The 14,774-nt window shown below is 44.7% G+C and overlaps 1 protein-coding gene across 1 annotated transcript in view; it reads left to right on the top strand.

Moving 5' to 3' along the window:
• The window catches only part of LOC146798035 (protein FAM98A-like), a 101,546-nt gene that overhangs the window by 14,869 nt on the left and 71,903 nt on the right, over nucleotides 1-14,774 (top strand). Inside the window, exon 4 of the mRNA XM_085625269.1 lies at nucleotides 3,655-3,839. Coding sequence (XP_085481395.1) covers nucleotides 3,655-3,839 — 185 coding nt within the window. The remainder of the gene's footprint in view (nucleotides 1-3,654; nucleotides 3,840-14,774) is intronic.

Here is a 14,774-nt window from a genome sequence, read left to right on the forward strand (position 1 = left end):
TTTTCAGGGTTGGTGGCGCCTATTACAAAACTGTTAAAGAAGGGTACTCCTTTTGGGTGGACCAAAGAGGCTGACCAGGCGTTCCATGCATTGAAGGAGGCATTCACCCAAGCTCCGGTGTTACAACATCCGGATCCTAGCTATCCTTTTGTGCTAGAAGCGGACGCATCACAAGCTGCGGTGGGAGGGGTGCTATCTCAGGCAGACAAAATTACAGGGGAATTACACCCAGTGGCTCTTTTTTCCCACAAACTGACACCCGCAGAATTGAATTACGCTGTAGGGGACAAAGAATTATTGGCCATTAAAATGGCATTTGAGGAGTGGAGGCAGTATTTATTGGGTGCTAGACACATTGTAACTGTGTATACGGACCACCGTAATTTGCAATTCTTAAAATCTGCCAAGGCCTTGTCCATGAGACAATTACGTTGGTCTCAATTTTTTAGCGAATACGAGTTCACAATTCAGTACCGGGCAGGAAGAAAGAATGGTAAGGCAGACGCATTGTCTAGACTTGGATATGACCTTCCCGAAGAACAGGTAGAACCTCCTCTTATTATTCCTCAAGACAAGATCGTGGGAGGGACGTCTGAAGAGGAGTTTCTTACGAAAATACAGACAGAACAACAAACGGGCAAGGGGCAAGAACTGATAAAGTCTACAGAACATAGTCTGAAGGCTGGACTCGTCTACGTCCAAGGGGGTATAGTTCTAACTACCTCTGATCTTCAGGGACAAGCGTTAGAATGGTGTCATGCACACCCCTTGGCTGGACATCCTGGGATTAAAAAGACCATCGAACTCCTAAAGAGATGGTTTTGGTGGCCGACCTTAAGAAAGGATGCTGAGCACTATGTCAAAATGTGTCACGTGTGCGCTCAAAGTAAGGTTTCTCATCAGAATCCCACAGGGTTGCTTCAACCATTGCCCACGCCTCCTCTCCCTTGGCACACTGTGTCTCTTGATTTTATTGTGGAACTACCACTCACTACCAAAGGAAACAACACTCTGTTAGTGGTAGTAGACTTGTTTACAAAGACAGCGCATTTCATCCCGCTAAAGAGTCTACCTTCAGCTGTCGAACTCGCCACCATTTTCCTACAACACGTGGTAAAATTACATGGTTTCCCCTCTGTCGTGATTTCAGATAGGGATGCCCAATTTGTTTCCAGGTTCTGGAGAAAATTATGTTCCCTGTTGCAAATAGATGTGAGACTGTCATCTAGTCACCACCCACAGACCGATGGTCAGACAGAGAGGGTAAATCAATGTTTTGAACAGTATATAAGGAGCCAAACATTACACTCACGTGCAGAATGGGACAACATGGTGTGGATAGCAGAATTCGCGTACAATAACAGTCAACACTCATCCACCAAGTACACTCCTTTCTTCTGTTCATATGGTTTCCATCCTAAAACCTTTCTGTCTACCTCTACATCGGAGTGCACCGCCCCAGCTGTCAGTGAATATATTCAGGACCTTCAAACTATCCATCAACTCACACAGACCAATTTAAACCAAGCTAAGATTAGTTACAAAAGAGGGGCTGATCTCCATAGACAAGCAGAACCACGATATGAACCAGGGGATGAGGTGTGGTTATCCTCCAAATACATACCTCTACGGGGGTCTTGTAAATTCAAGCCTAAGTACCTAGGACCCTACAAGATCATAAGAGTGATTAACCCTGTAGCTATGGAATTGGAACTTCCGGTGACGATAAAGGTGCACCCAATATTCCATGTATCCCTGTTAAAACCTGTGGAACCTGGCACTCATCTCCCTCCGACTCCAGTACCGGTATCAGTGAATGGAGACGAAGAATATGAAGTTGAAGCCATTGTGGACTCCCGAAGGAGTAGACGCCGTTTACAGTACTTAATACATTGGAAGGGTTACGGGGTAGAAGAACGCACCTGGGAACCCGCAAGTCAGGTACATTCTCCTCGATTGGTGCGCCAGTTTCATAGAAGACACCCTCACAAGCCCAAACCTGTGGGGGGTGTTTTGGGGGCGTGTACTGTCATGATTGCCGAGTTCAGAACACCGAAATCGGCGACTCGATATCGCGCATGCGGGATAGCAGCAACCCAGTAGAAAAGCCGGCAGTCCGATGACCTCGGGGCTTCGCATTCTAGTGTTGCTCCGCAGACTTGTCTGGCATTTCCGGTTTCCTGTTTCCGCTTTGGACTCTCGCGTCCCTTACGCCGTATTGGCGTTCCGTGCTTGGGACATTGCTACCTGGTTTTTCAGAGCTCTGTTTCGGTATTCCTCCCCCTTTTTTTTTCCCGTGCAACATTTCACACAGGAACTCGTGAACTATTATTGGACCCCAGTTCGCCCAGTGTGCTCCGCCCGCCTTACAGGATCATTTCCCGTGGGCCGGCCGGGCGCGTTGGCGTGCTCCGCTCTCATCCCTGGACGCTCCCGCTTTTGACTGTACTGGAGTTCCTCTTGCAGATTACGAGCGCTCCACCCACCTTTCCGGACTCTTTCTTGTAGGCAGGCTGGGTGCTTCTCCTATTCTCCTAAGGGATCCTGGAGTTTGCTTCTTCATCTGCAGAAACTGAGAAGTACGCTCCTTCCAGACCACTGAAACCCCCAATTACAACGACGATCATCGGATATCTTCTGTATGAAGAGCTGGTAACGGGGTTAAGAAAGGGAGGGGGAAGTGTTTTGCCAATATGTATCTCATGCCTAATGTTCGCTGTCTTTAGGATATATGTTCTGGTAGACAAGAAGGGCTTCTCCAAGACTCGCACACTTCTCAGCCCCACTAGTGACGTGCTTGCTTATCGGTTAGCTGTATGGAACCTCCTTCAAGATCATCCTGAGTTAGAAGCTAGGTATAGATTCATTAAGACCCCATTCTTGTTAGATAGATCTACGCTGCACCTCCCTTATTGCCTGACTTCTCATTTTTCCCTTTATATTCCTTTCAGATACATTATCCACTGTTACCCGAGAGCACAGCAGAGACAATACATTATCTACATTCCCTCTGATACCCAGAAGAAGTTACAGGCCGCCGCTCCAGGGATTTCTTCCCCTCCTTCCTTGTTTTGTTTCCCTGTTTTCCCCTATTACCGGTGCTCTCTAGAGTTTGATAGGGGCATCAGGTGGTGGTGGAAAGCTGGGACTTAGCAACAACTTCGCTGCTCTTCACGGCGCTCCTGCAGAATCGGTTTCTGGTAAGATCCTTACACATATACTGACTGCCATGTTTCTGTGAAACATGCAGGTGTGAGTATTTCGGATACCTTTTCATGTTCTCGTTGCAGCAGATCCATACCCTGAGTTATGTAATGTTTGACTCTTTCAGCTAGGTATTGTTTCCTTTATCCTAGCTCTTGAGCTTGATGCCTTGGGAGATCTTTAAAATATTCTTTTAACATTGAAAAACATTTTATTCAGGGGCACTGAATGAGCTATGTCATGAGCGTCTCTGCGCGTGAATGCCTGGGCGCCTCTCTGGCACACAAACCTTTATCAGTAGTGGGCATGGACCCAATATTTTGTGAGTACACTGGAAGAGAATAATAAGTTTTCCTTGCTCCACTTTAGTCCTGTATAAGGTGAATTAATGCAGTAATGCAAGCTTCCCAACAGCTGCATAACGGGTTTCACAGTGCATTCTCTCTTCAGCCTTTCTCTGTTCAGAACTGCAAGCTGCCAGGCTGCTGTACAGTCGACAGGATACTCCACCCAAACAATCAGAGGAGAAAAATGATGTTGTCCATGAAGAACTACGGCTAATCCGAGAGGCTCTGGGTATGCCAGCAGCCCCAGACACTCCTGAACTACAACAGCTCAGTGAGGTGGAAGCCAAGGTAAGAAAAGTAGAATCTGTAAAGCAAAGATTGTGAATGAATAGTTTGTAATAAACTTAAAATCGAAATTATAATATTTGCAAGGGCTCTGAAGTAGTGCCAATAGGAACTACTTACGAGAAATGCACTGTCCTTAAAAAGGAACTCCAGTCATTAAAAAAAAAAATAGGGAGTGCTCCTACCCGCAGCGCCCAAGCAAGAATTTCCCTTATTTGTTCAACTAAGCTCATGTTTTAATAAAACATTCAAAGATTCATAAGCTCCAATATGTTTTGATGTATTTTTATGAATAATCATATTGCCCAGAACTCATAGAGGTTGTTTGTTACTTACTAAAGGGGTGTAGTCAATACGTTGAAATGGGTTTTTCTGTGGGTCATGTCACATCCGGTGACAGAAGGAGTTGAGCAATAATTTTTATTGGAGTCCCATAAGCTACCGCCGATATAACTGGTGAGGTGTAGCCTAAGGTGTAAGATAATGTCTAAGATTGATACCTCTTACTTATATATTTATATATAGAGAGAAATATTTTCTTCCTAATGTTAATATCAACCATCCAGCAACAGTCGCACTTAATTCAGGCCGATATATTCAGCAGCCAATCTTCACTGTTGTGTGTAGTTGGAGATACATTCGCATTTATGTGACGTGAATGTCTGGAGATTCAGTCAACAGTTACACTTCCATTTTGTGCGTGGTTGAAGATAACGCCACTCTTTACATTTCTATATCGCTGGAGATGCAGTCAACGGTCACACTTTACTCCTGTTTGAGCCTGGATATACAGCCACACTTCACTGTTGTTCATTGCTAGAGGTACATTCTATACCAGGACTGGAGGCAAGGATTATGCATTTTCTTCCTTCACTTGTTTAAACAGCAGTTGTTCCAAAGATCACGTTTCGAACATAATCCTAAATACATTCCCAAATAACATGGGGAAGAGTTAAAAAACAAAGTACCAAACAGTCCTCCAATCATGTTCCTCTGTCCATAATACACCCATTTTCAAACTCCTCCTCTTTCTTTGCTGCTATTCAAGAGAGATTTGTAGTTCGGTCTGTGTGCTGTGCCTTGTTACTCTTTTTTCACACTGTGGACTGTATTAAGTGACTGTTTTTTTGGGCACTAAAATGTGTGTGGGGCATCCGATTGAGCGGTGAGACTAGCATGACAGGCTCCCATCGCAAGGAAGCCTGAGAGCTCTGGCTTAATATCCCATGAGTTAGTAGGGCGCACTGTAGAACAGACTCTCGATGTCTTTTCCCTGTTGGTGACCGCCAGCTCCATGCTCAATGTGTAGGTGTGAGGGGTGGTCCTCCTCATGCAGTCAGGCGTCCCATGTGCACCGGAGCAGAGTTCTCCAATATTTAGAAAAGGAAAGAAATCTTCTGGCAGTCACCCAACTCTCAGTAACTAGTTTAATTAAACGGATTCTACTCCAGATGACAACGCTTGCACAGTAAGGTTAATCTTAAGGTTCTGCATTTGGGCAGCAGAAAATTGAGCTGCTCAGTGGATTTAAATGGCTAAACTTTTTTAATGAAGGACGACCTCAGTAAATCTTTAAATGACTGATATTAATAGGTGAATATCCTACTAGTTCTAAAATGGCTTCTTTCAGGGACCATTAATATTTCCAATGCCAGGAAGAGGGGGTGGCAAAATTGTGCCTAGCGGGGCTATCTCGCCCAGAAGAAATAGAATGGTCCCTATCATGAGCAGTTTTGGAGACTCTCAAGCCTATCAATGATAAACTGCTGATTCAGGCAGTAGGGATAAGGATCAGCAGGAAGGTTCACACCCTGAAAAGGCAACCGAAAACACTAAGCGGAGCTCCCGGAAGAGTTCGGCAAACTCAAGGAAACATTCCATAAGAGCCCATGCATGCTTAAATATATATCTTTCTCCTGAGAGGATGATAAAACCAGGGAAAATGACAACCGGGTTGTCCTAAACACCCACCTAATGATGGGGTCCCCAACCAGCGAGGATGTGGATGTGACATCCGGCGTGGAACCAGGTTAAAGTTGAGGGAGCTTTTGAGCATTAATCAGATTTCTACATCATTAATGGAGTGCACAATGTTAATCTACACTTTTATTAACAAGTGTACAATGCGATTATACTATTGCCTATAGAACAGTTTTGCCATTACCTGTTGAAGTGCATTTTCCTGGTCTATTCTAACTAGGCCTCAGCTAGGCCACTTTGCCATCTTGTTCAAAGTGGGTGTCTCGTCACTTATGTGTCCTGTTTTTATTTCTGTTGGACGTAGTCAAGCAAGTCATGTTTGTTTAATTCCAATGGACACTGTTCGCAAAGAAGACTCTCTAACATGTGTTCAGTATTGTATTTTTTCTTCAGGAGCCTTCTGCTTGCATGCAATATTGCATTCATTCACAGTGATTCACTATTGTTTATGTAACTAGTTTGCTCTGGCACCTCCGGATGATATTAGGTCAGAGGGGGCTGAATCAATATCCATATAGTGGGTTAGCGCTTAGGTAGTAAGGCTGTATGATGATTCAAAAGTCTTATTTCTGATTTGTTGAAAATGTTTTTCTTTTGCCCACACCATGATGAATCTGCACTTTCTATGCTTGTCTGTGATATGGAGCTACCGCAAGCTACTGCATGATTACTCTCCTGCTGCTGTTAGCGTTATTTTGCACAAACTTTGGTTTTAAATTGTTGATAGAATTGTTTTAAAATTGACTGTCTGATCTAAACTTGATTATCCGCCGACCCGCGGTGCCGCCTGTTAGAGCGAGCCCGCCATCTTGAGGGTCAGCGGTCTAGTTGACTCACCTCCTAGCACTATAAAGATCACGCTGGCTCGACCGTGCAGCGGGCACGCTGCCGGTGCACCGAAGGCGCCCATCGGCACCCGGAGCGCGCCCAGCGCCAGAACCCCTGGTCAGTTTCCTGTTCATAAATATAGCCAGCAACAATTCCGTGATATTAAGAATGGTGAGTGCCAGGCATGTAACCGCTGGCAGGGGGGGGGGGGGGGGGGGAATAAAGCCTGAAATATATAAATGCCTTGGTTGTGGTTTCTGTTTTCCTCCATTAACCGGGGCTGAGTGGAGTGAACTAATCAAACTAACTACATCTTACACGGGGAGTAAGGGCACCTCAAAATGCAATAAAGGCCATGATCTCAGACAAGCCCCTCCATATAAATTAGGTGTAAATTGCAGTCAGAAAAGTAAAGTTGCGACACAAGTGCAAAAACATACTCTATTATGTATGTTCTTAAATACGCGATCACTCGTAAAACGCAAATATCAATTTGAATGCCTTCTACAATCAGACAAGCCAGATATTGTCTTCTTAACTGAGACTTGGACAGACGGCAGTTCTGACCCTGATTGGAATGTGGCCCTTCCTTCGGGATATGCAGTGGTACAACAGGACAGGGCGGAGGGTAGAGGCGGGAGCAAAGCTTTGATTTACTGAGACTACATAAAACTGCACCATGAGGCCTCGACGTTGCTCCCGGCAGAGGTGCTACTGTTTTCTTTTAAACTAAATGACCGCTCCACGTTTCAAAGTCTTCTCGTCTACCGGCACCCTGGGCACAGAACCGCTTTTTCGCAGGCCTTTCTGAATTTTTTATAATTAAGTTTGGAGTCGGATTTCTTTACCATTATGAGCGGTTTTAATTATCATCTCGACTTGTAGATAATTTAGCTGCATACGGTCTCTCCCAAATAGTATCTGAACCCACACATTTGGCAGGTCATACTTTGGACGGCATCTTCACAAATGAACCTGATATAACTATGACAAACACCTTACCGCTACCCTGGACGGACCACAGAGCTATATACTTTGAGGTGGCTAAAACAATGCCTAGTCAATCGTGACTCATTCCTGCTATAAAGGAGAGTGTCCGTAAATGGAACAATATAAAAAGGGAGGACCTGGAACATGCTTTGAATTCTGGTCTGCCCAGTTTAGATAGTGACAATGATACAGCAGCCAACCAGTTTGACAATTGGATTAGGGCAACTGTACAGGGCATTGCCCCTGAAATAAATAAAACAGTCAAAAGAGCATCAGCAACTGCACCTTGGTATAGTCCCGAATTAAAAATCATAAAATTGAAATGTAGAAGAAGTGAACGGGCCTGGAGGACTGATTACAGTATTAAGCATAAGTTAGCCTACAATGTAAACTTAGAAGAATACAAGCAAGCAATTATTGAAGCTAAACGGGTATATTTCATCACTAAAGTTGGAGATGCTGCACATTCCTCTAATGAACTTTTTAAAACTGTGTACACACTAGATAAACCTCAGCATACTGCTCAGTTCAGGCCAGATCAAGTTTTTAGGTCTCGCTGAGCCCAGCGCATGCGCTGGCTCGGAGAGACATTTTGTATGTGAGTTTTCAAAGTGCTGCTGGCTGGCCTAGCGCTTGCGTTCACGCGACCTTGCACGCGCGAACCGCTAGCCTTCAGCAGCACTTTGAAAACTCGTGCGTCATCGCGATCACTTTCACTTTCAGAGCGATCGCGATGACACACGCTTTTAATGCTTGTTTGTTGTTGTCACTACGAGTTAATGCCTGCTCAGCTGCTATACTGTTGTAAAGGTGTCACTCGCTTGCTGTGCTCACTCAGTGACCCGCTACAACCGCTCCGGTTCGACGGAAACTGCGCGTTTTTGCACGAACGCCATTAATCATGGTTACCGTCCAGCTGCACTGATGGGTGTATTGATCCGCTCTTCCGGTAAGACATTTAATGCAATCACTGATTCCATTAATCCCGTTATATGCGGCATTCGGCTCTCCCGCGCCTCGCCTTTCTTTAACATTGCCTTTTTTGATTAAAATACATTCCCGTATTCTCCAATGAGCACTAAAAGAGAAAAAAGCCTGCCTGTCTCCAAAGAATAAGAGGCTATTTGAGGCGATACATAAAGCCTGGACTGCTTTTAAAAGAATTAGTGCGTGTGGCCAATCAGTATAAGTCTCAATGACCTAAAAATGTGCCGTTCTGATCTCGTGACACAAAAATGTCGCTACTAGGCCTTAGCACCCTTTCTCTGTGGCTGCCTCTTCCACAGCAACATGATTTCACAATTCGGCTGCAATCCATCAAAATTATGTGTTTAACTTGTGTTCCCCGGTTACTCTGTGAAGAAATTCACGACCAGAACCGGTGGACTGAATAAACCGCCCACTTCTCCGCAAAGGATTATGGATAGATTTAAAACGTTGTGAGCTTCTTTCGGGGCAGCCCTTTTCCCACTGCTGTTAGTTTCATGGCACCCTTTCAGCTGAAGGGAAGTGGGTGAGTAGTACACGCCACAGAGTTCACCACAGCACAGTTTCCCATTCGACTGTCAATCAAGCATATTGGCATTTTTTTGTGATCGTTTCTTTCAATCTTATTTTCATTCATCCTCTTCCGTGGAGAGAAGGATGTGGTAAATTATCACAACACAAGGCGTTTTAAATTAAAAAGTACCACGAATAGCATAAAAACAATATGGGTCAAAGTTCCGTTTTTACAGCTACAGCTTAGGCGCAGCATTGGCTCGTCATGCTCTTGGCGAGCGACCCCAAACTACTAAATATATTACCACGTCTCTTTTGAATGTCATTCGTTTCTCTACTACTCCAAGCACAGAAGAAGCACAAACTACCAATGTTATGCTTTCGACAAAACATTCTTTTTCCCCGTTTGTCACCACTTCTTGCCTGATCAAACCACATTTCTACCTATCAAGCGCACCCTCCCAACATGAATCACAAACACCAAAGAACAACCAACCAGCAACCTGCTGCCCTAAGCACCCACCACATTTACATTTCTTGCTGCTTTAGCCCCGTCTGTGTAAGCCACAAACCGTACTTACACCACTACATATGAATGCAAATACCCCCCAAAAAACAGCTCCAATCTCTTCACAATATAAACTGCATGACAACAGAGGAATCGCCACAGTCAGTGCTGAACATCAGCCCTCAAGAAATATTACACGCAAAAACACTGTTTATAGGCATTTACACGCATCTGACACCAACACCAGGATGATCACCACACCCAAGATCAGTCACATTGTATATACAAGCATTGGCATAGCCAATAGGTCTCGCCTTTTTTGACCTTATAAGTATTTAGCCATGCAACAGTTGCATAACTAAATACTTATAAGGTCTCAAAAGCGAGACCTAAGTGATCGCGATCAAACATCAAAGCGGCCTTGCGGCCACGAAAGTGCAAGTAATCGTGGTAAAGCACGCGCGCACATGCACTGTAGCTCTAGGCTGGCCTGGTAGAACTTTTTGGATCCCTCTCAATAAGTCTCGCCAGACCAGCGCATGCGCTGGGTCAGGCGAGACCTAACAAGACTCTCTGACCACACATACATACAAACAAACCCCAAGCTGACACTCACTACACATCGCAAACCCCCACCCTCCACCACCGCCAGTTATGTGGCACAATATCCGTACTGCAACAACATTAACTGTTGCATGGCTAAACACTTATAAGGTCCCAAAGGCGAGACCTATTGGCTATGCCAATGCTTGTTTGTAATGAAATGGCTACATTTTTTCAGAGTAAAGCACAATTGATCTATAACGATCTTTTAAATTCAGTTATTACCACGCCAGTTAGCAGCCCTCCAAACCTTAATGTAGGGGCAGCACATGGGAGGCTTTTACGCTTCAGGGCACTTACCTTGGAGGAGGTTCATAATCTCATGATATTAGTAAAATCAGGTTCGCCAAATGATCCCTGCCCTCCAGCTATTTTTAAACTAGTATCAAAAACTATCAGTTAACATCTAACTCCTCTTTTGAACCAAGTTCTAGAAACAGGTAAATGTCCTAGTGCTTGGAAAAAGACCTGTATAAGGCCAATTCTTAAAAAGCCAGCCCTTGATCCCTTAGAGCCTAAAAACTATCGGCCAATTTCCAGGCTGCCTTTGACAGCAAAAATACTGGGAAAAGCCTTGAACACCGAGCTTATAAAATATCTAGAAGACAACTCCTTGCTGGACCTTACACAGCATGGCTTTAGACCTTGTCATCCAACAGAGACAGCCTTGGTACTAGCCACTGAGGGGATTCGGAGGATAGTTGATGGGGGGGGGGGGGGTGCAGAGTGGTCCTGATTCTCCTGGATCTCTCGGCGGCATTTGATACTGTGAACCATACAGTGCTGGTGCAGCGACTGAGAGATGTGGGAATAGAGGATACCGCTCTGAGCCTCCTCCCCTCCTTCCTAGAAAACTGGGAACAAAATATTCATTGGGAGAATCTACAGTCTGGAACATTTGAGCTCCCATGCGGCGTCCCGCAGGGTTCTGCTTTGTTACCGACCCTCTTCAACATTTATGTGTCTTCGCTGGCTAACCTAGTCAGGAAGCATGGGTTCACGCTGATCATGTATGCAGATGATTTGCAGCTTATAATCTCGGTGTCTAAACCATCAGAGCTAGTGACTTACAGTTTTCATGCGTGTCTGAAAGACATCATGACCTGGATGAGCCAAAATTTCCTGGAAATAAGTAATGATAAAACCGTGGTCCTAGAATTTGGTAAGGGACCTTTGTTATCGAAGAACAACTGGTGGCCAATGGAGGCGGGAGTCTGTCCTTGCCCGGTTACCAAGGTCAGGAATTTGGGAGTGATTCTTGATGATCAGCTCAATCTTTCGGCTCAAGTCAACCAGCTAACCTCCTCCTGCTTTTTCCTCTTAAAAACACTGATGAAATGTTTTCCCTTTATTGCGCATGAACTCCAAAAGACCGTTGTAGTGGCACTTTTTAAATCTAAACTAGACTACTGCAACCCGCTCTTTGTGGGGATTGATAAGGTGCAGGAGATGAAGCTGCAATCTCTGCAAAACGCCGCTGCCAGACTGCTCATGAATATCCCTAAGGGTCGTCCCACCTCAGAGGCCATTAGAGTCTTACATTGGCTTCCTGTCCAGCAAAGAGCTAATTTTAAATCTCTTTGTCTAGTACAAAAGGCCCTCTATGGAGGAATATCTGGGGAGATACGGAAATTATTTTCCATGTACTCTCCAGTCAGAACACTTACATCCTCTATGAAGGGCTTTGTCTGTATTCCAAAAATTTGCAAGGCAAGATGGGGGGGGGGGGGGAGGGGCGGCATCGGCTGAGGTTTAGGAAGGAGTTGAAAACCTGGTTGTTCTCCAAGATCTAATCAACCAGAGTCAGGATGCCTTGAGTAGCTATGTATCACAGTCAGTGCCAAGACGCCTCGGCATTCGTGCGCTCAATAAGTAAAAATTCAAATCAAATCTATGAGGAAATTTCCTACATAAACTCTCGAATTTGGGTATGAGTGTGAAGATTTCGGGTGCTAATAGGGATGCTGTCCAATTTCTTGCTAATTTTGCTGCAAATTGGGGACTTTATTCTAGTTTTGGTTTTACCTGTTATTCTACATTGTCCTATTACAGAGAGTCTTCATGGTATTTATTTTATGCACCAGCATTTTATTTAACCTGTATTGTACTTTGAATTCAAGGAATCCTTATAAATGTCTAATTCTGCTCTAGAACTCACTTATTGAGTCTGTCCATTTTGTATTTTACTGTATTTTTTGATATGCCGATTTTGCACCTTATCTTGGGGCACACTGTCCCTGTAATTGAGGTTAACGCTGTCCCTGGTCTACCCATGGTGGGTGTTCAGTTGAGGTAACTTTTGAGTTGTAAGATTTTAGGGATACACTGCACCCACAGATGTGACGTCCCGCACACCATATTTTGGTGTGCGGGACTTCCCCCAGCTGGAGAGGCTGAGGTTAATTATAATAACACTTTGGACATGTTTGAACCAGCTGTACCAACGAAGATCCTTGGAGTGGACCCAGATTTCAAAAGTTGCAGAGGAATGGGCAAAAAAGATTAGGCAACCCCTGGATAATAATGTCAGAACACAAATTCGAGCTAAATGCCCCAGACCATCATTGGAGGACAAACTGACCTCGACACCATGCATCAACAACAAAATGTGCACTTTTCTGGTAAAGTACACGAAAGAAACCCAAAAAAAGAGATCAATCGTTCAAAGAGGGCCTGCCAGGACAGGCTTCTGGATGTAGGATGGCCTCTCACGAAGATTCTAGAACTAGCTGATGTCCATGTCCTCAGAGCATACCATGCCTGCAGACATAGTGTCAGGATATGCTCAAAGAGAAGTCTGATGTCGTGGAATGCTAGTTGCACTATATCCATGGAGAGTAGACAGTTCCACCTAATCAAGGTATACCTAGCTGCATCAGAGGCTGGCTCCATAGCCTAAGGTAGTGTGTTTGGAGATCCCTTGAAGTTGGAAAGTTCATGGCAACCTTCTCAGCCTTGGAGAATGCCCAGACCTGAATAACAAACGTCTTTAGAGAGAAGGTTTCACCAAGGCCATAAGAGGCAGGGGATTCTTCTCCAGTTGTCCCTTCCATCAAAGTCTGCTAAGAGGACAATCTGGGCAGTACAAAGAATGGGAAGGCAAACTGCAGTTCAGCACTCTTCCTAGGTGGTCATGCCAGAGGCAGAAGCAACAGGCAAGGATTCAAAAGAGGAGCAAAAACTCCCAACAGGTTATACAGGTAAAGATTATGCATTTTTCCCTGCCAATATTAGAAAGGAGACTGACGGGGAGAAACCAGAAATGGAGACCAAATGAGCCATTTGCACATGGGTATTGCACTGCCGAGGGTTTTGAGCCATATCTTCTCAAAGAACAAAGATGAATGGTGTAAACCAGTTATAAATGTGAGAGAGGCTGACAAACTTCTGTTTCAAGATGAAGGGAATTCATCTCTTATGAAATGTACTCCTCGGAACTTCAGAGCCAGGCTGAAACTGAAGGACACCTACCTAGCTGTTCCCATCTTTGCTCCACCTACACATTTTCTTCAGTTTGCGCCGAGCGATCGGATATACAATTGTCTGTTTGTTCCTTCTGGACTGTAATCGGCCCTGTGGTGCTTCACTAACCTCCTCCGACTGGGGGTAGAATACTTGAGGATGAGAGGCATCCGGTTCATTGTTCTCCTGGACGACATCCTTCTCATGGATCAATGCCCACGGCAATTAAAGTACAATCTGAACTGCACTATTGCATTGCTTCAGGACCTGGGAATATTAATAAATCTGAAGTCAGACCTAATTCCGAAGTGATCCATAACTTTTCGGTGGCAGACAATATCCGCCATCCTGTGAAGAAGATGGATGAAAATCAAGAGGGATTTGAGGAAAGTTCTCAGTAGAACAATAGTGCCCCTCAGGTGACTGGCCAGGGTTATTGGGATTCTGGAGTGTTCCATTCCAGCCATTTTTCCATGCCCCATTCACTACAGGGCCCTTCCGAGGTGAAGGCAGCTCATCTTAGAAGGGCCATGAGGTACTTGGAGAGGATACAACTGTTGCAGAAGGTTAGCCCAGAGATTCAGTGGTGGCTGGAGCATATGGGTGCCTGGATTGGAAGGGCAATCTTTGGCTCGTATACAGACAAAGTGATGAAATCGGATGCCAGTCAGGCAAGGGGACTGGATGCAGCAACATCTCCATGTGGGAAGTTTGAGAGATGCGAACTGCACATCAAATGTTTGGAGTTACTGACATTGGAAATCAGGTATTTGATAAAGGACAAAGTGTCCTGTTGTGTGGTGTTAAGGATGGACCACATTTCTGTAGTGAAGTGCATCAACTGAATGGAAAAATATTTAGGCATTTGTACATTGAGAAGCAACTTTCTATCTCAGCAGAGTACCTACTAGGTCAGAATGTAGTGGCAGACTTAAATTCCAGATTAATCCAAAATGTAAGCAAATGGATGCTGAACCATGAAGGCACTGATGCAGAGGAGGGGGTCCCTGCAAAACAGACCTCTTTACTTCCAGATTGAACAATCAAACAGTAGAGTACTTCAGTTG

This window comes from Triturus cristatus, chromosome 9 (assembly GCF_964204655.1).
Source record: "Triturus cristatus chromosome 9, aTriCri1.1, whole genome shotgun sequence".
NCBI classification, from domain to species: Eukaryota; Metazoa; Chordata; class Amphibia; order Caudata; family Salamandridae; genus Triturus; species Triturus cristatus.